The sequence below is a fragment of the Phoca vitulina genome, unplaced genomic scaffold (genome assembly GCF_004348235.1).
Source record: "Phoca vitulina isolate PV1807 unplaced genomic scaffold, GSC_HSeal_1.0 scaffold81, whole genome shotgun sequence".
In the NCBI taxonomy this organism is placed as follows: Eukaryota; Metazoa; Chordata; class Mammalia; order Carnivora; family Phocidae; genus Phoca; species Phoca vitulina.
The window spans coordinates 1,368,489-1,388,097 of NW_022589784.1; the positions used below are offsets into that span (position 1 = coordinate 1,368,489).

At 61.9% G+C, this 19,609-nt stretch overlaps 2 protein-coding genes across 3 annotated transcripts in view; one reads left to right on the plus strand and one right to left on the minus strand.

The window, feature by feature from the left end:
• Window positions 1-2,213, plus strand: part of IZUMO4 (IZUMO family member 4) — a 3,037-nt gene extending 824 nt beyond the window's left edge. Inside the window, exons 2-10 of one of the 2 annotated variants that reach the window (XM_032394722.1) lie at window positions 23-103; window positions 196-267; window positions 549-575; window positions 672-747; window positions 898-945; window positions 1,030-1,093; window positions 1,293-1,310; window positions 1,522-1,536; window positions 1,859-2,213. In XM_032394722.1, coding sequence (XP_032250613.1) covers window positions 23-103; window positions 196-267; window positions 549-575; window positions 672-747; window positions 898-945; window positions 1,030-1,093; window positions 1,293-1,310; window positions 1,522-1,536; window positions 1,859-2,143 — 686 coding nt within the window. In that variant the 3' untranslated portion in view covers window positions 2,144-2,213. The remainder of the gene's footprint in view (window positions 1-22; window positions 104-195; window positions 268-548; window positions 576-671; window positions 748-897; window positions 946-1,029; window positions 1,094-1,292; window positions 1,311-1,521; window positions 1,537-1,858) is intronic. The other variant, XM_032394721.1, reaches the window with a different exon arrangement.
• A 1,138-nt stretch (window positions 2,214-3,351) lies between these two features.
• Window positions 3,352-19,609, minus strand: part of AP3D1 (adaptor related protein complex 3 subunit delta 1) — a 38,323-nt gene continuing 22,065 nt past the window's right edge. Inside the window, exons 9-32 of the mRNA XM_032394664.1 lie at window positions 19,403-19,452; window positions 18,259-18,308; window positions 17,795-17,843; window positions 17,110-17,255; window positions 16,881-17,029; window positions 16,580-16,810; window positions 15,898-16,129; window positions 14,807-14,952; window positions 14,424-14,565; window positions 13,662-13,733; window positions 12,921-12,996; window positions 12,281-12,483; window positions 11,943-12,016; window positions 11,679-11,850; window positions 11,274-11,333; window positions 10,700-10,816; window positions 9,636-9,785; window positions 9,219-9,266; window positions 8,655-8,844; window positions 8,305-8,393; window positions 8,139-8,224; window positions 7,606-7,727; window positions 7,434-7,513; window positions 3,352-4,407 (exon numbers count right to left, since the gene is read on the minus strand). Of these exons, the coding sequence (XP_032250555.1) occupies window positions 4,312-4,407; window positions 7,434-7,513; window positions 7,606-7,727; window positions 8,139-8,224; window positions 8,305-8,393; window positions 8,655-8,844; window positions 9,219-9,266; window positions 9,636-9,785; window positions 10,700-10,816; window positions 11,274-11,333; window positions 11,679-11,850; window positions 11,943-12,016; window positions 12,281-12,483; window positions 12,921-12,996; window positions 13,662-13,733; window positions 14,424-14,565; window positions 14,807-14,952; window positions 15,898-16,129; window positions 16,580-16,810; window positions 16,881-17,029; window positions 17,110-17,255; window positions 17,795-17,843; window positions 18,259-18,308; window positions 19,403-19,452 (2,830 nt within the window). The 3' untranslated portion in view covers window positions 3,352-4,311. The remainder of the gene's footprint in view (window positions 4,408-7,433; window positions 7,514-7,605; window positions 7,728-8,138; window positions 8,225-8,304; window positions 8,394-8,654; window positions 8,845-9,218; window positions 9,267-9,635; window positions 9,786-10,699; window positions 10,817-11,273; window positions 11,334-11,678; window positions 11,851-11,942; window positions 12,017-12,280; window positions 12,484-12,920; window positions 12,997-13,661; window positions 13,734-14,423; window positions 14,566-14,806; window positions 14,953-15,897; window positions 16,130-16,579; window positions 16,811-16,880; window positions 17,030-17,109; window positions 17,256-17,794; window positions 17,844-18,258; window positions 18,309-19,402; window positions 19,453-19,609) is intronic.

A 19,609-nucleotide genomic window follows, 5' to 3' on the forward strand; every position in this document is an offset into this window, starting at 1 on the left:
ACCTGCCTCCTCCCGCCCCCAGCCCAGGAGAAGCTGGACCAAGTGGCGAATGCCGTGTACCGGAAGATGGATCAGCTGTACCAGGGCAAGATGTATTTCCCCGGTAAGCGGGCGGCAGCCACGCGCGGGGAAACGGAGACTGCCCCCCTCTGCCCACCGCCCGAGCCTGACTTCCCTCCTGCCCACCCCCGTCAGGGTATTTCCCCAATGAGCTGCGAGCCATCTTTCGGGAGCAGGTGCACCTCATCCAGAATGCCATCATCGAAAGTGAGCAAATGAAGGGCCTGGGGGTGGGTGGAGGAGGGCCACAAAGGGGAGAAGGGCCCCTTCCATCCCGTGCGCAGCGGCAAGGCTGCGTGGATAAACCCCACCCCTCCCTGCCCCCTTGGCCCTGCCGGACCCTGGAGGCCTGGGTGAATACGCTGCTGCCCTCCCACAGCAGTTTGCTCCCTCCCAGGCTGGAGTGCCACCTGGGTGGGTCTTGGGCAGGGCAGGAAGGGTGGGCCGGAGCAGGGGACAGACAGGTTGGTCCTCTTGTCCCCACACAGGCCGTATTGACTGTCAGCGTCACTGTGGTGAGTGAGCCCCCGTGCAGCCCGTGGGGCCCAGCGGTGGCCGCCGCCCCGGAGGCTGAGGTGGGGGAGCCTGCGGCCGTCCCTCCTGTGTTGCAGGCATCTTCCAGTACGAGACCGTCTCTTGCACCAACTGCACCGACTCGCACGTCGTCTGCTTTGGCTACAACTGCGAGTAGGGCTCAGGCTGGGGTGGGGAGGGGTGGGGGCCCCAAGCCCGAGGCAGCCTGGGACCCTCCTCCGCCCCTCCCTGGCCTTCCAGCACCCGGGGAGGGCAGGGTTCTGGCCCTGGGGCCTCCCCATCTCCACGCCCGTGTGCCCGCAGGTCGTCGGCACAGTGGGAAACAGCCGTACGGGGTCTCCTCCTGTACATGTGAGTTGGGGCAGCTGGGCTCCGGGAGGGCACCCCGACCCCCAGCCCTGCCAGCCCCTGAGTCCAGCCCTGCTGTCGTTCTAGAAATAAGTGGCACAAGTACGTGAGTTTCATCCGAGGCAGTGAGTGTGCTCGCGAGCCCTTGTGGGTGAGTGTGAGCCGGCGCAGCTACAGGAGCAGAGCCTGGCTCGAGTGCCCGCGACCCCGGCCGCTCCTTCCGCGAGCGTCTCTGGGTTCAGCAGGCACAAGGGGGGCAGGACAGTGGTCAGAGCTGGGGAGGGCCCCCGTGACGATCTGCCCCAGTGGAGGGACCTGAGGGCCAAGTGGGACCCTGTCGTGTCTTTCAGACAGGACACGAACACAAGGTAAGCCACCCCCTCACCCCCCGCCTGTCCTCGCCAAGCCCTGACCAGGCCTTCTGAAAGGGAGGTGGGGACGAACAGGGAGGGGTTGGAGAGGGCAGACACAGCCGGCAGGGATCTGTGCACCTGGGGCAAGCCAGATGTCACCTCCGCAACCACAACCAAGTGACCACTTCGTGAATAAACATCAGCTCCTCCTCCCCTGGATGCACAGAACCACTCCAGCCTTGTGAGTGGCCCAGAGGAGGGAGGCTGGGAGCCCCGGCGGCTCCGTACACAGGGGTTGAGCCTAAGCCAGAGACCAAAGTCCAATGGCCAATTTGCCCAAGCCCCCCCCCCCCCCAGTTTTTGCAGCCTGTTGTGGGAGTGTTGGGCGTGACCCCAGTGCTGTCTAGAGGATTCGAACAAGCCAGGGCCTCCAAGCTGAGCTTTGAGGGTCTTGTCTGCAGCCCTGTCACAGGCCCCAGGGCCCCAGCAAAGACTCTGGGGGGGGGGGGAGGTGAGGTGGAGCAGGGACAGAAGGGCTGAGGGCACCCATGTCTCCCCAACAGTCTGATATCACCAAGCTTCACGTGTCTGGAGCCCCCACACCTGGCCAACCTGACTCTGGAAAACGCTTCCGAGTGCTTGACACAGCACTGACAGCCACCCGGTTTGCCAGACCGGCCCCTGCCCGGAGGTGGAGCCAGGACTCCGCTGGACTGTCCCAGCCTGACCCACGGAGCAGGCCTGCTGCTGCCTCGAGTCCCTCCACTCCCATCAGAGCCTGGGGGCCCCCGGGAGGGGTATGCGGCTTTGCTGGGCGGGGTCACAGAGCTATTAGATGCAATGATTAAATGTCCCTGACATTTCTCATCACAGAGCGGTCCTTCTCAGGGCAACGGGGGCAGGACTGAGGGCCCAGGGACGTCCACGCCCATTTCAGTGCAATCCATCTAAACACATCCGGGCAGACTTGGATGGAAAGGAGTTTGTGGGCGGATGGGTGCTCCTGAGGACTCAAAGTGAGACTGCAGTTTGGTGAAAACCAGGGCCAGCTTGGGTATCTCTCGGGGTTCACACCACGCTGAACTAAACCTGAGCCACAGGAGCACGGGAACTGTCCCCTGGCATCGTTTCCTTCTGCAAAGCCTCCACGTGGCTTACGAGAGGCTCCAAGTGCTTGATGTGCACGGTAGACAAGCAGGGGCTTGGGCACCAGAGTGCTGCTGGGAGGTGGCCTCGTGCCGGGAAGTGCTGCTGGCAGCGGTCTGTCCAGGTCAGGAAAAGCCCGCGGGGCGTGTGGGGAGTGACATGCTGGCGGGCTGTGGAGAACAGCGGTCTCATGGGCCGAGCGCCCATCCAAGGGGATGGGTGTTGGGGGCACAGGCTGGTAGCCAGGCCAGCGCTGCCCACGCTGCGTCAGCGTCGGGTCCGACACGGTACAGGACACGCTGCTTTTTCCACTGAGAAGACTGAGAACGCCTTGTGGCTGGTGCTTCTGGACGGATGACCATCAAGCAGGGACGCTGGTGGCAGGTGGGTCTGGCCAAGGCTCGGCTCTCACGGGGCCTCGTCTGTGCTCGGGCTCCGCACTCCCCGCCTGCGATTCCAGCTAGGGCTGATCTGGCTTTCTGTCTGCTGACCCAGCCTTACTCATCCCGAATTGTCCCTTGTCCACGTGGGGTCAGTAAAGCCAGGGGAAACATGGCCAATTAGACCGTGAGCAGGGCCTGCCTCGCAGCACCTGTTCCCGCCGCTCACCCACACGCCCCCCACTAGTGGGGTGCCCTGGGGAAGGCAGGGAGGGCACGTCCACTGTGCATCGCTGGTGGACCTCTGGAGCCCATGGGTCAGGCGGCTCCTTGGCACACCGCCCAAGCTCGGACGCCTGGACGGCGTATGGGGGTGACATCATCTCCATCATGAGGGGAAGGGCGCATGGGCAGGAGGGTCAGGGACCCCCAGACTCCGGCCAGCCCCCTGGCAGTTCGAGGACTGTCCAGAGTCCCCGTTATACCGCCAGGCGCGCTCACCGGCACGGGCAGCACACCCAACGGATAAGTGTCTGTTTTACAAGTTTATTGGATCATCTTGACACAAAATCATTACAGCAGCGTGATATGTCTCTCCTTTATCTGGGAATGTCGATAGCAAATCAATTCTTATAGAACACATCATACAATTCTGAGGTTCTAGAATCACCACACAGGATTCTGTGATAGATTATTCTACATGCTAAAGTGACAGTGTTCGTCAAAAGGAAGTTACGTCATTGAGGACCATCACCTCTGAGGCAGCGCATCTCACGGGCGTGGTCCGGGGTTCCCGGGACCCACTCCGTGGGCTACATTCCAGAGGCCAGTGCCACCCCAGGAGTGCGCCTTCCCAGCAGCTGCGGGCATCACGTGGGACAGACCCTGTGGAGCATCCAGCGACAGGAAGGGCCTGGAATCCCAAGCAGTCCCACCGCTCACCAAACAATGCTGACGGACACACATCTCACTGAACAGGAAAAAAACCGTAAACCAACAGGGTCCAGGTCCTGCTCCATCAGGGATCCCAACTGGACCCCCACTGTGGGTGGCAGCCCCCCGTCCGACACATGAACACGCAAGTGGGACGCAGAGAACATGACAGACAGCAGGCTGCACAACCCTCTGGCCACCAGATGTCCTGGCCCACGGCTGGGAGGGGGAAGGGGAACGTCTCTGCAATGAGCTCGTGCCTGCGGGCAGGGCATCTGGGGGACGCGTGGGACTCGGACGGCCTCACGGAAGCAGGACACACCACTCTGCGCCGTCCACGTCCACGGAGCGCCCACAGCCCGAGGGCGGGGATGCCTGCTCCTCAGGTGGCCGGCCTCGCTAGCGGGGGCCCTGCCAGTGGGGACGGCGTCAGGGCTTCTCGCCAAATGGAGTGGCAGAGAGTCAAAGTAAAAACAACGACAGGATACATCAACGCAACGCGTCACCTCGCCATGTCAACAATGGGCGCCCTGTGTTGGCGAGGCCTCAGGCCAGGCTCAGCACTTGGCCAGCGTGGCTTTCAGCTCCTCCAGCAAGTTGCTCAGCAGCGTCGAGTCACTGCATTTCCCATCGACAGATACAGACTTCTCCCCCTGAAAAAGAGAAAACCACCACAGAATTCTGAAATAGTACATGAAAACACTGCCTTGTGACGATATGTTCATTCTTTAACTTTTCACAGCACCTTCCTCGGTATTCTGAGAACCAAAAGGAGGGAGGGGCCCCGGGTCAGATGGAGTGTCTGCCTGGGACGAGCGAGGAGACCGGCAGAGGCAGACTGAGGACTGAGACCAGAACTGGAGAACCCTTATCCCATGCCGTGTGAGGGCTGGGCAGAGCGGGGTAATCCGGCAAAGCCCCACATCCTCACTGGGGACCTCGGGGGGAGCATCCAGAGCCTCGAAGATCCCAGAGAGGCCAGTGGGGAAAGCAACCTGTAAAGTTATCCAAGAGCTGCTGGGGTGGTTCCCTGACAATAAGGACACACGAATGTCCCCCTCACGTGTGCATGCACCATGGGACTGCGGCTGGGCCACCCTGACAAGACAGATGTACGCTGAAACGAGACGTCCAGCACGTGCAGCCTGTGCTCACATCTGCACAGACATTAACACGGCCCCAGTTACTCCGCATCCAAAGACCCGGGAAACCCCAGCTCAGCCCAGCAGAAAAGACCGCAAAGGCCAGGCCAGGACGAGGCAGCTGTGGGACCATCCAACACAGGTCTGCAAGCACCTACTAGGAGGATCCCCAGTCAGCAGTCCCAAACGTTGTTGAAACAAACAGGAAAACAGAACATCTCAGCAAAAAAATGCAAGATCTTCCCCCATGGAAATTCTAAGATTTTTTTTTTTTTAATTTAATTGACAGAGAGAGACACAGCGAGAGAGGGAACACAAGCAGGGGGAGTGGGAGAGGGAGAAGCAGGCTTCCCGCCAAGCAGGGAGCCCGATGCGGGGCTCGATCCCAGGATCCTGGGATCATGACCTGAGCCAAAGGCAGACGCTTAACGACTGAGCCACCCAGGCGCCCCTCCCCCCGCCCATGGAAATTCTAGATCCAAACACACAACCCTCAACATGAAACACGCACCGGGTAGGTGGCATGATGGCTACGACAGCCCCACCGGGACAGACAGAGGGTGGGGGCGGGCAGGGATGGGAACACACGTCCCAGACGCCTGTTGTTGGGACACCACAGGGACAAGAAGAACCCAGTGCTGAGAAAGGGTTTTTAAAAAAATGATTGATTTGAGAGAGAGAGAGAGGGAGGAAGGGAGAGCGTGCATGCGTGCGAGAATCTTCAAGCAGACTCCCTGTTGAGTGTGGAGCCCCATGCAGGGCTTGATCTCACGACCCTGAGATTGTGACCTGAGCCAAAACCAAGAGTCGGACACTCAACCGACTGAGCCACCGAGAAAGGATTTAAATAATAGCTAAAAACTTCCAAAATTTTGCAAAACATGTGAAAATGCAAACATTCAAGAAGTGAGCAGACTCCCAATGGCTAGACAGCCCCAGAGCAGTCCTGCCCAGACGCTGCGGCTGCCGGCAGAGAGAAACCTGCAGGGCGGCAAACGGCGCCCTCCCACCAGGAAGGGTTGAGGGCCGGGGCTCTTAGCAAGAATACTCGGCTGCAAAAGGAAGGGGCACGACTTTAAATTTGTTTTTGGAAAGACTGTATTTTTAAGCCATCTCTACCCCTAACGTGGGGCTCGAACTCATGACCCCGAGATCAAGCGTCAGATGCTCCGATGGAGGCAGCCGGGCGCCCTGGAAGTGGTAGGATTTGAAAGCACCGAGAGAAGGTCCAGGAAAACTAGTCCGGGGAAGGACCCGCGGGGCCCACGGACGGCCGGCGTGTGGAGGGTGACCGCGGGGCCGGGGCGGGGGCGCAAACACTGAGCCCAAGACGCAGGAGAGAGAGGCCGGTGCAGAACTGGAAGGCACAGACGGGGAAGGCGGCAGGAGGAATCCCGGGCATGGGCTAAGTGCCCGCAGCCCCAAGAACATGTGGCTCCCGAGGACAGCACTCCCGCCAGCAAGAGACAGACACACCATGTCAACACCGATCACAAGACAGCAAGAGGGGCTTTTTGTCTGACATCAAAGGACTGGATGGCACAGTAAACCCCGTGAGAGGAAGAGGGACCTTTGAGGGTCAAGACGCCATGACGCTCGTCGACGCACCCACCAGCAGACACGGACTGAGCCCCACGGCACGGGGAATGGGCAGCCTGCACGCCACTCACTCGGGGGTGCAGGGGCCCAGAGGAGTCGGGACCGCCGCCAGCGGGGCCTGGTGACTGCCACGGGGCGGTCCGCTCTACGGGCAGAGCACTCAACCGTCTCCACGCACCCACAGGACGCCACCCGCCACAAGTGACGATGTCCGCAGCCAGGACACAAACCTCAACGCTTTCAAAAACCTGAAAATAGAAGCAGCGCGTCCTCCAACCAGAGGGAGTAGAAAACCATCCAAACACACCACACTTCTCAGTAACCTGTAGCTCACAGAACTGGGGACAGACATCAGGAAATGTTGTGAACTCTACAGAAATATGAAAATGGGACGTATGAAAATTTGTGGGGATCAGCTAACGGGCTGCTTCGAGGGAAATGTGTAAGATTAAACACCACGTGAGAGAAGCAAAGTCTCAGTTCCCACCTCAACCAACATACAAGAGAGCAAAATAAATCCAAAGTGGGCAGAAAGGAGAAAAAGAACAGAACTCCACAAAATTTACTTATTGCTTATAAAAACAGCAAAGTTTCTAAAAAAGTAGTTTTATTTTGAAGTAGGTTGCACACCCAGCGTGGAGCCCAACGTGGGGCTTGAACTCACGACCCCGAGATCGAGACCTGAGCTGAGATCAAGAGTCAGACACTCTACTGATTAAGCCCCCCAGGTGCCCCTAAAAAGGTCATTAAAAAAAAAATTGAGGAAACTGATAAACCTTTTGCCAGGATGACCAAGAAAAATGAGGAAACACACACTGCCCACGTCAGGAACGAGGGAAGGCATGGCCACGGAGCCCGTGGACACGAAAGGAGAGAAGCAGCAGACTATTCCCACGTGGACCCGGCAGCTCGGCGGAGGCGCACGCGCCCCGGCTCACCTTCTTCATCAGGAGGCAGACGTGGTGGCCCTGGATGGAGCGGCTGTACATGGAGGCGCAGGAGTCGACTCTCTCCACCACTGCAACGGAGGGGGCGCGTGAGGCCGGAGCCGGCTCGCACGGAGCAGGGGCACCACCACACAGGCGCTAAAGGCCACATCCCATCTCTTACCAGAAAAATGGTGGTGAAAACAGATCTTTGCCAGAAGGTTCTGGAAGGACATACTAATGCCATCGACTTTGATCGAGCTCATGCTCAGGTCCCCAGACTCCAACAACTTGGCAAAGGCGTCACTGCGGGAAGGACACAGCACAGGGAGGCTGAGGACAGGCAGGCTCCCCAGCCCCCTCCAGGTGGTACCTTCCTTTGGGTGTCTGCAGCGCCAGGTCTCTGAGGGTCCTAGGAGAGGTCATGGGCTAACCCATACCCCCCCCCAAATGCCCACGTTGAATCCTGACCCCTAGACCTCAGAATGTGGCTGTTTTTGGAGACAGGACCCTAATCCAATATGACCAGTGTCCTAAAAAGAGCAGATCAGGACACAGACACACACGGAGGGACGGTGGGATAAGGCGGGGTCCACGCCAGCCTCCGGCGCTGGGAGAGAACGAGCGTCTGGCCCGAGCCGGCCTTGTGCACCCGCACCGCCTGTGCTCGCTGCACAGCGGGCAGGACGGGGGGCAGGTGGGCGGGGGGGCACACACCTATAGCAGGGCGTCGTGACCAAGTACGAGGTGCAGCTGAAGTGCAGCTTGAAGTCCAGCTTCTCATGGGTCGAGCCCTCGTCGTTCTGCGGGAGCAGGTGCACAGAATGAGCGGGGAGCAGGGCACCGTCCCAGGGGCTCCTGACCCCGCTTTGAGCCCTGCTACCTTGGCAATGAAGGACAGGGTCCCCTTGAGCTTCTGGGCCATGACGATACTCTGGATGGTGAACACAAACTGGGCCTCGTTGGAGATGCCTGGGGAGGGGAGAAGGAGCGGGGCCCGAGAGTGGCGTGGGGCAGTGTCCAGCTGCCGTCCCACACCCTGGCGGGTGGCAGGGACACAACCCCACCCGGGGCCTGTCCTCAGTGCTGTCCACCTTGGGTCAGAAAGCAGGGCTCAGCCCGAGGGACGCCAGGTGACGGGGGTGGGGGGTCCCGGGACCGGGTGGAGGGGCTACAAGAGCAGGAGCCCCCGGCCTCCCCCAGCCCCGGGCGTCCTGCTGGCGGCCCACACACCTGGGGGCAACTGGAAAGGCACGGGGACGCCGTCATGGACGGAGGAGCCCTCCGGCCGGGCCAGCTTGGTGTTGAGCGAGTCCAGCACGTTGAGTTCCATGTTCTTGAGGAAGCTGCAGCTCTGATTCTCCAGGACGACAGACACAGTGACCTGGCTGTCCTTCTGCAGGCTGCCCTGGATGTCGTACGTCTGCGGGGCAAGGTCAGGGTCAGCCCACCTGCACGAGAGGTCTGGGGAATGCCAGCACCACTTGCGGTGCAAACGCAGATCATCTCCGAGAAGAAGTGCCCAACTCCCTATACAAGGAACAGCATTCCGTGCGGCCTGTGCTTCCAGCCACTCCGGCCCTTTCTCTGACGGCCACTGGCCGACCCACCGGCCCTTTGCCCCACCCACCAGAAAGTACCCCCGGGCCCCCTCCCCCCAGAAAGCCTCCAGTGGGGGAGGCTCTAGGAGCAGGAGCCCTGGGACGCACTCACAGCCTCCACTGTCCCTCCACACACCCAGAGAAAGGACCCCACCTACCCCAGCCGCTGGTGCCCTAAAACACCCACGCCACTCACCATTCTGATGTAGGAATTCTCGGCCAGGAGGCAGTAGCTGGACATGGGCTGGAAACAGAGAAGAACAGTCAGCTTGGGCCAGTGAGAACCCGAAGGTGGCAGCTGCCAACACGACAGGGCCTGTCACGACCCGCCAAGCACTCTAGGCGGAAAACACTGGGACCTCAGAACTGGGGGCGGGGGGGCGGGGTGGGCAAGGAGCCGCCCCGGGTCCCGGACAACACAAGCCTGCACCTTAGGAACTCCTGTCACGTGACAGCGCCGCCTCCCTGATGCCTGGAGCCCCCGGGGCTCACCCGCCCGCGCCGAGGCCCCACTGCCCGCCGGCCCGGGGACGCAGCTCCTAGACCCGGCTGGGCTCTCTCCCCGCGCCGAGGCCTTGGCGGGCCCGCGGGAGGCGAGTGAAGTACCCCTCACCGGGAGAGGCTCCTCATCAAGCGCGCCGTTCTCGACAGGCTCTGCCGCCTCATCGCTGGGAGGCTGCTTCTTCTTGGATTTCTTCTTCTTGTCTTTAGATCTCTCCTCCTTCTCCTTCTTGTGCTTCTTCTTCTTACGTTTAGAAGATTTCTGGAACCAAAAGAGCAGATGAGGGTTAACTCTGACTTCTCCGGCTGGCGGTGCCCAGCAAGGAAGGCACAGGCCGTGGTGGCTCAGGCGGCCACGGACACACGTGACACTCTCCTGCGTGGCAGAGCGGACGGAGCGGCAAGCCCCAGGCCCGTGGGGAAGAGGCGAGCACCTGGGAACCCACCGCTCAGCGGGACAGTTGCTGCCCATAGGTACAAACCCATGGGGAGACCGGCAAGAACCCAGACACCAGCTCCTCGCGGCACCCAAGACAGATGAGAACACACGGCCACGAAGACACCTGCCCACCCATGTTCACGGGAGCACGATTCACGACAACCGAAAGGGAGAAACTTTAGTGGGTGAGCGGATACACACAGCATGTCCCCCACACGTGGGGAGCATCCCTCGGCCGCAGACGGGAGCGAGGTGCCCACACGTGCTGCTCCGGGGACGGACCCCGAGCCCACGACGCTCAGGGAGGGAGCCAGACACGGAAGGCCACACGGGGTGTGAGTCCACATGGGTGACCTGTCTGGAACAGGCTCAACCATGGATGGGAAGGGGGCTCGTGGGGGCCGGGGGCTGGGGGGGAGACAGGGAGTGAGGGCTAATGGGATGGGATTGCCTTTTAAGTTGATGGAATGTTCTGGAAGTAAGTAGAGAGAGAATGGCCGCACAACCCTGTGGGCGTAGTCACTACCACTGGACCGTGATCCCTAAAGAGACGACCTTTACAGCATGCGAGTGACAGCACAGCTGTGTGAAAACTAGAAGCCCAGCAGCACACAACCGGACCCCCACCCCCCCACGGGATTCGGGAAGCAGGCAACCAGCCTCCTTCCCCCAGTCCTCAGTGCGGCCACGCAGCCAGCTCCCTGACAGCCAGGGCGGGCACCCTCACGCACCCTCACCTTCTCGGGGTCCCGCTCGCTGTCGTCGTCCTCCTCCTCGTCACCCTGCTCCTCTCTCCTGGGTTCCTCACCCTCTTCCTTAGGGGCAGTGATGACAGCATTCACTTCAGGCTCTTCCTGCAGGGGGCCGGGTGGTGGGGCTCAAGGGGGCGGCAGGGCCTAGGTGTCCTCCACCCCCCCATCCTGACCCGGCCTCTTTGGTCAGCACCAAGGCGTGTGGCCACCACACAGCGCAAGCGGCCGGCAGAGGGGCAGTCAGTCTGGGGGCCCTGAGTGCGGTCAGTGCCCAGGCCACATCCTTAACAGGAAGCAACGGCTCCAGGCTGCGCCCAGCTCAGGAGCCGCAGGCTGTCCTGAGGGCTGTTCTGACAGCCACCGACTGGGCCAGACCGCAGGCAGGGGACCGGGCTGGCCCACAGCTGGCTGGTCTGTGCAAGGGCGCCCCAACATCCACACACCCCTGGGGCGGGCAGACCCCAGAGGAGGTGTCCCTGGATGCCTCGGAGAGGCAGATCGATCGAGGCCCCGTGGAGGACTGTGCAGGGCCGGCACAGGACGCCCCCCAGGCTCTTACCAGGGCTGGGGCTGCAGCAGGAAGCGGCGTGGTGGACAGCCAGAAGTCTAAGTCCTCGCCCTGAAACCACAGGAAGACAGGCCTTTGGCTTAAGTAGCAGGACAGGCTCCAGACGGGCACGGGCGGCCCCCACCCCCAACCAGACAGGCGGCTTCAGCTCTGCAGGACCCAAGTGCGCAGGGAGCTGACCACAACGTCAGGGCTGGGGCCCGGGGTGGCGCTTCTAGCTCTCTCACGGTCAGAACAAGCAGCCTCAGACGTCCCGTGAACACCAGCCCGTGAGAAAGCAGCACGACCCATGGTCCACACTTCTTTAAAACCCCCAGCCCTTCCCCCAGTGTGACCAACGGGTGGACACAGAGGACCGTGAAGTTCAGCGTGGGGGTGTCTGTGGGGCCCCCGTACCTCCTTCTCCTTCCCCTTCTCCTCTCGTTCTTTCTCTCTGTGCTTCTTCTCCTTCTTCTTGGGCTTCTTGATTTTCTTTTCCACGACAGGGAGGTCCTCTTTGTCAGCAGACTTGGAATTGTCCACGTTTCTGTGTTTCTGGACAGGCAGCTTCTCGCTGTCAGCCAGGGGCCTGGGGGCAGGCAGGCGGGTCAGAGTGAGGGGACAGGGACACGGAGGACACGGAGAGCCGTGGGACAGGCCTGGCCCCGCCCCCAGGCTTACTTGTCCAGGTCGATATCCAGGGCCCTGTAGGGGTCATTGGGATCCTTGTCGTCCTCATCACTAGGAAGAGCGTTCTGAGGAAGAGAGGAGCTCTGTGTCCAGTCCATCCAGCCCCAAGCCAACGAGTCTGTGGAGCCCCTCACCCCCTTCTCAGAAAAGGACAACCAGGCCCACACTCGAAGGGGGACCTCATCTGGGGCAGGAAGCGAGGTCGGGATGTGCCAGGGTCTCCCGCTCACAGCTCAAGACCCCTCTCCGGGGCCTGGGGCACAGTGCGTGCTGGCTCCAAGCCTCCCTGTGCCCTGGGCGTGAGAGCGGGGGCGCCCCAGGGGGCTGACCTCGGGCATCTCCTCGGTGACGATGTCCACCTGCTGCGCCGGGGTGATGTCCTCGTCACTCTCTGTGTGCAGCGAGCCGTGGCGCCGCGGCTTGCCCTTCTTCTCCTTGTCCTTCTTCTTCTTCTTCTTCCTGTCCTTCTCCAGCCTCTGCCGGTGTCTCCGCTCCTCCTCCAGCTTCACGTACTGGTCCGACATGGGCATCCCTGTGGGTGCGTGCACGACCCGGTGCTCAGCCGCTGCCCTGCCATCCCAGCCCCAGCCCCAGCCCTGAGAACCATGTGTGGGCGGGGGGCCCCCCAGGGGCTCAGCACGGAGAGCCCACCGTGGTCTGTGCTAGAGGGCGGCGAGCAGAGGCTTTCTGAATGCCGACAGGCAGGCCCAGAGCAGCTGCAGTAGGTGGGGGAGCTAGGACTAGGGGAAGGGGAAGGAACGACGTGGCACCAGCATTAAGACGCGTGGGCCCTTGGCCTGTGCCCCCCATTCACCCTCCAAGCTGGGACCCACCACAGCCAAGGAGGCAGCAGGGGTGCGGCAGAGAGCACGCACGGCAGGCTGGAGGCTTTCAAGGCCAGGCCTGACAGCGTCTGGGAGCCAGGCCCGGCCCCCCCACCTCGCTTACACTGCCCGTGCAAATACTTGCCTGGCACCTTCAGGGGCACCGAGAGGTCTATCTGCACCACGGGTATGTGCTCCACCCCCGGCATGTCCTGGTACCGCTGGAGAAGCAAGGACCAAGGCGTTACTGGGCAGAGTGCACGACCGAGGGGGATGCCGTGGAGGGGCCGCGTCCCAGCACGAAACATGCAGACGGCCTGGGGTGTGTGGGATCCCGCTGGGGGGCGGGGGGCGTGGCTCCCTACAGACTGGGGGACTGGTCCGTCAGTGTACAAGTACAGGTCAGAAAGCTTCCGCCCACTTTTTCTGTCTCGATTGCCTACTTAGTTTAGAAAAGCAGTGCAGGCTGGAACCTAACGAGCACTTGGCGCCCACCAGGACGGCCAGAGTCAGAAAGCCAGACGTGACAGGAGCTGGTGAGGGTGCGTGCGGCAGGCGGGGGCCGTCTGCGGGCCCTGAGAGGGCCGAGCAGAGTCATGAGGTGACCTGGCAATCCCAAGAGAAGCGAACCAAGAGAGCACCCATGTGCAGCTGTGTCCGCCTGGCGGAGCCTAGTGGGTGGAGGACACGGATGAGGGCAGCGGGCACCACCTGGATCAGAGCTGGAACGTGAAGCTGCCTGTACTCGGTGTTGTGGGCGGGACCCACCTGGCAGCTGGGCCACATGGACCTACTGTGACAACGAAGTGCCGTCCTGCAGATGGGACCTCTAGGGGGTTGTGGGGGAGGACAGCATCTGTGGAGGATGACCTGGAACCAGCCTTACCTTCTGGGGGGACGGCGAACTTTTGATGTAGAACGGGTTGTTGGCCTGTTCCTGCTTCCGCGCTTCTCGACGCTGCAGGGACAGGATTCAAGTCCATGAATGCACGTGCGTCACACACCCACCCTGCTAGGCCGCAGAACTTTACTGCCAGCCCTCAGCCAAGAGAAAGACCACAGCAGGAGCAGGAATGGGGTCAGGAACGACCCAAAGAGGTGGGGATGACCATCTCTGTTTCAAGGATGGGAGCTCAGATAAGCTGGATGAGCTGTCTGAGGCCTTTCAGCTCCAAAGAAGAGCTGAGCTGGGAGTCAGCTCCCATTGCCTGAAGATTCAGCCTGCACAGGGGTGGGAGGAAGGGCTCCTGGGGGGCACCTCTTATTTCAGAAAGGAAGGAGCCAGACACAGTGGGGTGGGGAGCTGGGGTAACACAGTATCTGTTCTTCTCCAGGCTTTCTGAATGTTGCACGTTGTAAATCCTGCACCCAGGAGGCAGGAGCAGAAGCCCCCGGAAACCAGGTCAGGCCCCCCTGGCTCTTCCTGAGGAGCTCTGGGCTCCAGAGAAGCCGCTTCTCGTTTCAACGAAACCCAACCCAGACTTCAAAGGGCAGCTGAGTGCTCCCTGGAGGACCACAGGGCTGAGCCCAGACCTGCTAGGACCACGCACAGCACGTGTGGGCTCAGGGTTCAGCGTGCTCGAGCGAGGCCATCTGCCCCGGAGGCCCCGGTGGGCAGGAACCCTGCCTCCGCACAGCCGGTGCTCACCCGGGCTAGCTCCTCCTCATCAGCCTCCGGCAGCTGCTGCTTGGCATGGCGCTGCTCCTCCTCATGGAAGATGCCCTTGGGCTTCTCATCCTCAGACTCGCTGTCTGAGGGCGGCTCATTGATCCAAGCATCCAGGTCCAGGCTGTAAGACACAGTGAGGTCACAGAGCAGCTCCAGCATGAGTGCTCAGCCCTGGACGCTCACGGCAGCACACGAAGCAGGAACACCCCTGTCCTCTTGCAGGTAAGGACATGAAGGCTAAGCTGCCACTTGAGATCACAGCTACCCACGACAGAGACATCATCAATGCCCTGCTGCACTTCTGCTCTCACGGTCCCACCTGCCATCCCGGCCCATGTCGTCTGACCCGCTCCGCAGCTCACCCTTCAGGAACCGGAACTTTCTTCTGTGCCTTGGGGGCCACTGGATTCAGCTCCCCAGCAAAGAGGGCGCTCACTTCTTCTGCCACTGGCACGTCCTTGGCCTGAAGCTTCTGGATGTGCTTGACCAGCTGCAAGATGCAGGACGCCTGAGGGGACCACAGGGGAGTCACAGGGAGTCACAGAGGACTAGCCCTGAAGGCCATTAGGCAACGCAGCTCATTGCTCGGACCACGTGGATGCCCAGCCTAAGGAAGGCGAGCATGGAAGCCCCTTGCCTGAACCCTACTGAGAACATCCAAAAGCTCCCAGAAGCCATGGGCTCTGTGGAAGAAGCATCCAGCAAGGAAGAAACCAGCTCACAAATAAGACGTGGGGGTCACGAGCAGAGGGGGCACTGTTGTCCAAGAGAACCGCTTGGACAGGCCTGGGCGGCCCCAATGACCCGCAGCTCCTGCTTCCAGGAGACACATAGGCACCTCTGGATGCTGTCGTCTGCGAGCTCCGACTTAGGGCTCTGCCCAAGCGTGGCTCCCAGAGTGACTCACGGCTAGGGGACCACGGCCACCAGCCACGCTAATGTCATGCAGATGCTCTCAACCGTGGAGGACCAGGGCCCAGCGAGTGACATTCAATGCTCATGTGCAGTTTGGAAACCTGAGGGCCCTGTGTCACCCACAGGGCACCAGAAGCGGCCTGGCCTCTGATGCCCACAAACTCCCACCCAGCTGCTGTCACACAGGACATGTCAAACCAGCTCTCACCATGGCGGGAACCCCGGTCCTCACCCACCGAGAAACCCGCTGCCAACAGGATGCTTCCCTCAAAGGCCAATGACACACCCTTACAGCGGCTCCTACTTGTTTGTTGTCTTGTGTCCCCTCCCCTCCCAGGCCCCCCCTGTGGGCCAGCACCCCCTGCCTCCCCCACCATGGGTGGCCCAGATCTGCCCACACCCCCGGCTGGGGCAGAGCCCTGGAAAACGGATTTCTCCAAGTTGCCCTTGGGGAAAGGCAAAGCTGGCTGCTATTGGGAAGACACAAGCACAAGATACGGGCTCTTCCAGAGGTGGGAGCCCCCCGAGAAACACTGACCCGCTCCTGGACCTCCAGGTCCGCGCTCTGCACGAACTGCGGCAGCCGGTCCACCATGAGCTGGGTAACGTCCTGGGCCGCCTCTGGCTCCGCAGCCTGCTCCTTCTGCTGCAGGATGGATGCATACAGCTTGACCACGTTCTGCACGTACACGGCCTGGATGTGGCCGGGCAGGGTAGTGACCTTGGGCCGCAGCATGGCCTCGAGGGTCTGGTGGGGCTCCTGCAGGTGCCTGCGGACAGCGAGGGCCCGATGAGCACGCCACCCCTGTGGCTCCCAGCCCCAGGACCGCTCTGCTACGGGGGTCACATGGCGCACTCCCCTATCCGGAGGAGGAGGAAGAGGACCCTAAGGAAGAAAGCAGTGACCGAGGGACAATCGCACAGTAGCCGCAGGCAAAAGCATCGAGAAGAGCAAACAAAAGCAAAGCGACAGCACCATTTGGGTGACGGAGCGTCCACAGTTGCAACGGGCAAGGAAAAGAGAAGAGCTGGGGACAGATGCAGCTGTCCTGGGCCACGCTGGGACCGGCTTCTCGCTTGTTCTGGGGGTGGGAAACACGTGTGCTTAAAGGAGCTCTTTCGGCAGAGAGAAACCCCAGGAAGGAGAAACCAGGGCGGCCAGCAGGGGCCCGGGGACACAGGTCTGCCAGCAGCCCTCTCCCCCCCGGGGAGCCACTCACTCGGAGAACTCCCCGCAGATCCAGGCGGCTGCGTAGAGCACCTCGCAGATGCCGTTGCGCTGGGTGCTGCTGGCCACCAGGTGTGCGCTGTCGAGCAGTGCGGACATCTGCGACACGGCGAACTTGCGGATGGCCTTCACGCGGATGGCCACGTCCAGCATCTGGGCAGCGATAAGGTGGCCGTGGCGGGTGCCCTCCAGCCGGGTCAGCTCCACCAGGACACTGATGTACCTGCGGGAGGGAGCCCTTGAGGCGTGCCCCAGGCACCAGCACCCGCCCCCCCGGGCTGTTGGGCACGGACCACTGGAAGTTCGTGATGTGCTGGTAGTTGCACTGGCTGCAGATGTCGATGATCTTTGTCAGCAGCTCGTCGCGGTAGGTCGTGCCCTCGGCCTTGTCCACGTGGCTCATCAGCTTCTTGACAATCTCCACCAGGTTCTTCTTGGACACCTGGGGGCGGGGAGGAGCTGGTGAGGGCAGGGCAGGGCCAGCGTGGGGCGGGGCGAGCAGGCCTGGGGCGGGGCACACACCATTCCGTACAGGAGGTCGAGGGCCCGCAGGCGGATGGACTCGTCCTTGTCGTCCAGACACTGCAGGACCAGGTCCTTGTGAGCCTGCACGGACTTGGGGTGTGTTCTCAGGATCTTGGACATGGCCAGCAGGCCCAGGTACTTCACTGCGGAGATGGCGAGATGCAGTTAACCTGGACACGCCCTCACAGGCTTCGGGGCCTGCACAGAAAGAGCGAGGCCGGGTCTGCAGCCCGAGCCCGACCACCTAGACGCGGTCAGAATCGGCCGCACGCAGGCCCCCGGGGTCCTAAGCGGCACGCCGGGTGCCGGGTGCCCCAGTCTGCCCCTGACCGACCCAAACGCACAAGCCTCTAAAGCTGGGGTGGTGAACGGCAGGCCACGGGCCACGTCCGACACGAAGCCCCGTTCTGTGAACGCCCCCGGCACAGGCACGGGCCATGCCCCGCACCGCCACAGCGGCAGATGCTCCTGGGCCCGCAGAGCTGGACAAAGTCACTGTCCGGCCCTGCACAGGCCAGGCCCGGGAGCACTTCCCTGCCCCAGACAGACCCGGCGTCAGATGCGCGCGGGCCGCACGGCAGAGGAGCGCGAGCGCCTGGTTGCTTACGAGGCCGACAGCCCCGGCGCCACAAAGACTTCGGGCGCAGGACCTATGGGGTGTGCAGGGCGAGGAGAAACTCACAGTTCTGATCGGAGTCTTCTATCAATATCCTCAACTTCTGAACGCAAAGCTGCAAAGGGGAAGGTGACAGTAGTCACGCCTCCTGAGGCAAGAGTGCAGGCCCAGCCTCAGCCCCTGATCCAGCCCGGAGGCCCAGCGACCAGGGAGGGTGGAGGACGCCAGGCCCCACTTGGCGCAGCACCCATCGCACAAGAGGACAGCTGCCTGCGAGCACCCATAGGGACACGTTTGGGGAACGCCCGCCGACGCACACACTGACACCCCGGTGGCTTCCAGGGGCGCTAACATTTGTGTCCACCCCCCCCAACTGTCAACTGCACAGACCAGGCTGGCCAGGGCCCAGTGCCGGGCGCCATGCATGAGTGACGGCTGCAGATGTGGGGTGGGCGGCATATCCCCCGCCCCCCGCCCCTCCCCAGGCTGCTCCCGACTGCAGCGCAGGGCAGTCTGCACCCAGGACGCACCTGGATGCTAGCGCTGTGGTTAGGCATGCCAGAGGACAGGGAGATGAGAACTGAAACAGAAAACCTCGCCTCAGGAACTCGCCAAGCCTCACCCATGTGCAGAGGCCCACCCACCCGCGTCCACCCTGGGCACTGGGACGCCACACCGGGCACTGTTGGCCCAACTGCTCTCCCGGGGAGGCTGGCTCGCGAGATGGCATCTGGCTGCTGGGGCTCTATGGCCGGAAGCACAGACCACAACCCCATGGCAGGCTCCCCCATCCAGGGCAGGTCCGCAGAGCCTGGGCCAACCCCACCTGCCGGCTCTTAGAACCACCTGAGACCCACCAGCCTTGCCGTGTACCAGGCCTGCTGCCTCGCCCTATGCCCTCAAGCCCCCTGCCCATCACCGTGGGCAGCTCTGACCCTACTATATCCTGGGTCCCCCACCGACCACTCCAGACACAGAGACTTGCCCTCCAGGTCCTGCATTTGCTGCCTCTGGCATTAGCCGGCCCCAAAGGCCCACGCTTCCTCTCTGCCAGCGTCACTGAGCCTCAGGGACCACATGGCTCTAATCATGGAGTGTGGACCCTGGGCCAGCTTCCTGCGAACTGCTGAATTTCAGGCTGCCCACAGGGCCTTGAGGAGGGACCACAAAGCTGGCTTCCCAACAGCTTCAGGCAGACAGACAAGCAATGAGGAGGTGAACCCCGTGGGTCACGACTCTGGCTCCAACAAATAACGTGGGTAGAGGGGCTCAACTTGTCAAGCGTGCAGAAACACATCAGCCAGTGCTCTGTGTGGTCCTTGGCTGGAGACCGACTGAAACAGGCGGGACTCCAAGCAGACTTTGAGGAGTGCCTTCTGGTCCCAGCTCACGAAACCTTTTTGTAGTAGGTTCCGATGCTTAGGACCCACAGGGGATGGCATGGTGCCTGAGACCTGCCCTAAAACTCTCAGGGAAGAAGGTCTTGCTGACAGGTGTGCCACGAGCCGTCCCCGCCTCCCAAGGGGATCCAGAGGGGGGTGGCAGGGACATGGGGCGAAGGATCTTGGGGTCTTCCCTGCACTGTGGGGCCCCACCTCGGTGCCCAGGGTGGGAGCAGGGAAGGCTTTCCACGTGCCACAGCCGCTTGCCCTCGCCCAGGTGGCTGGCCCTCACCTGCGATGACTGTGTTCACGCACTCGTAGAGAAGGGACATGGCGGACGTGCTGGAGGGAGAAGAGCAGAGGCGTGAGGAGCAGGACGCCTGAGAAATGCAGGGAGAGCGCACGTCTGCCGGCCCCCCGTGCACACGGCTGTCACCCGGGTCGGTGGCATTCCCCAAGGGACACGAGCCTCCCTTTCTAACTGCCAGTGGGGGCCTCT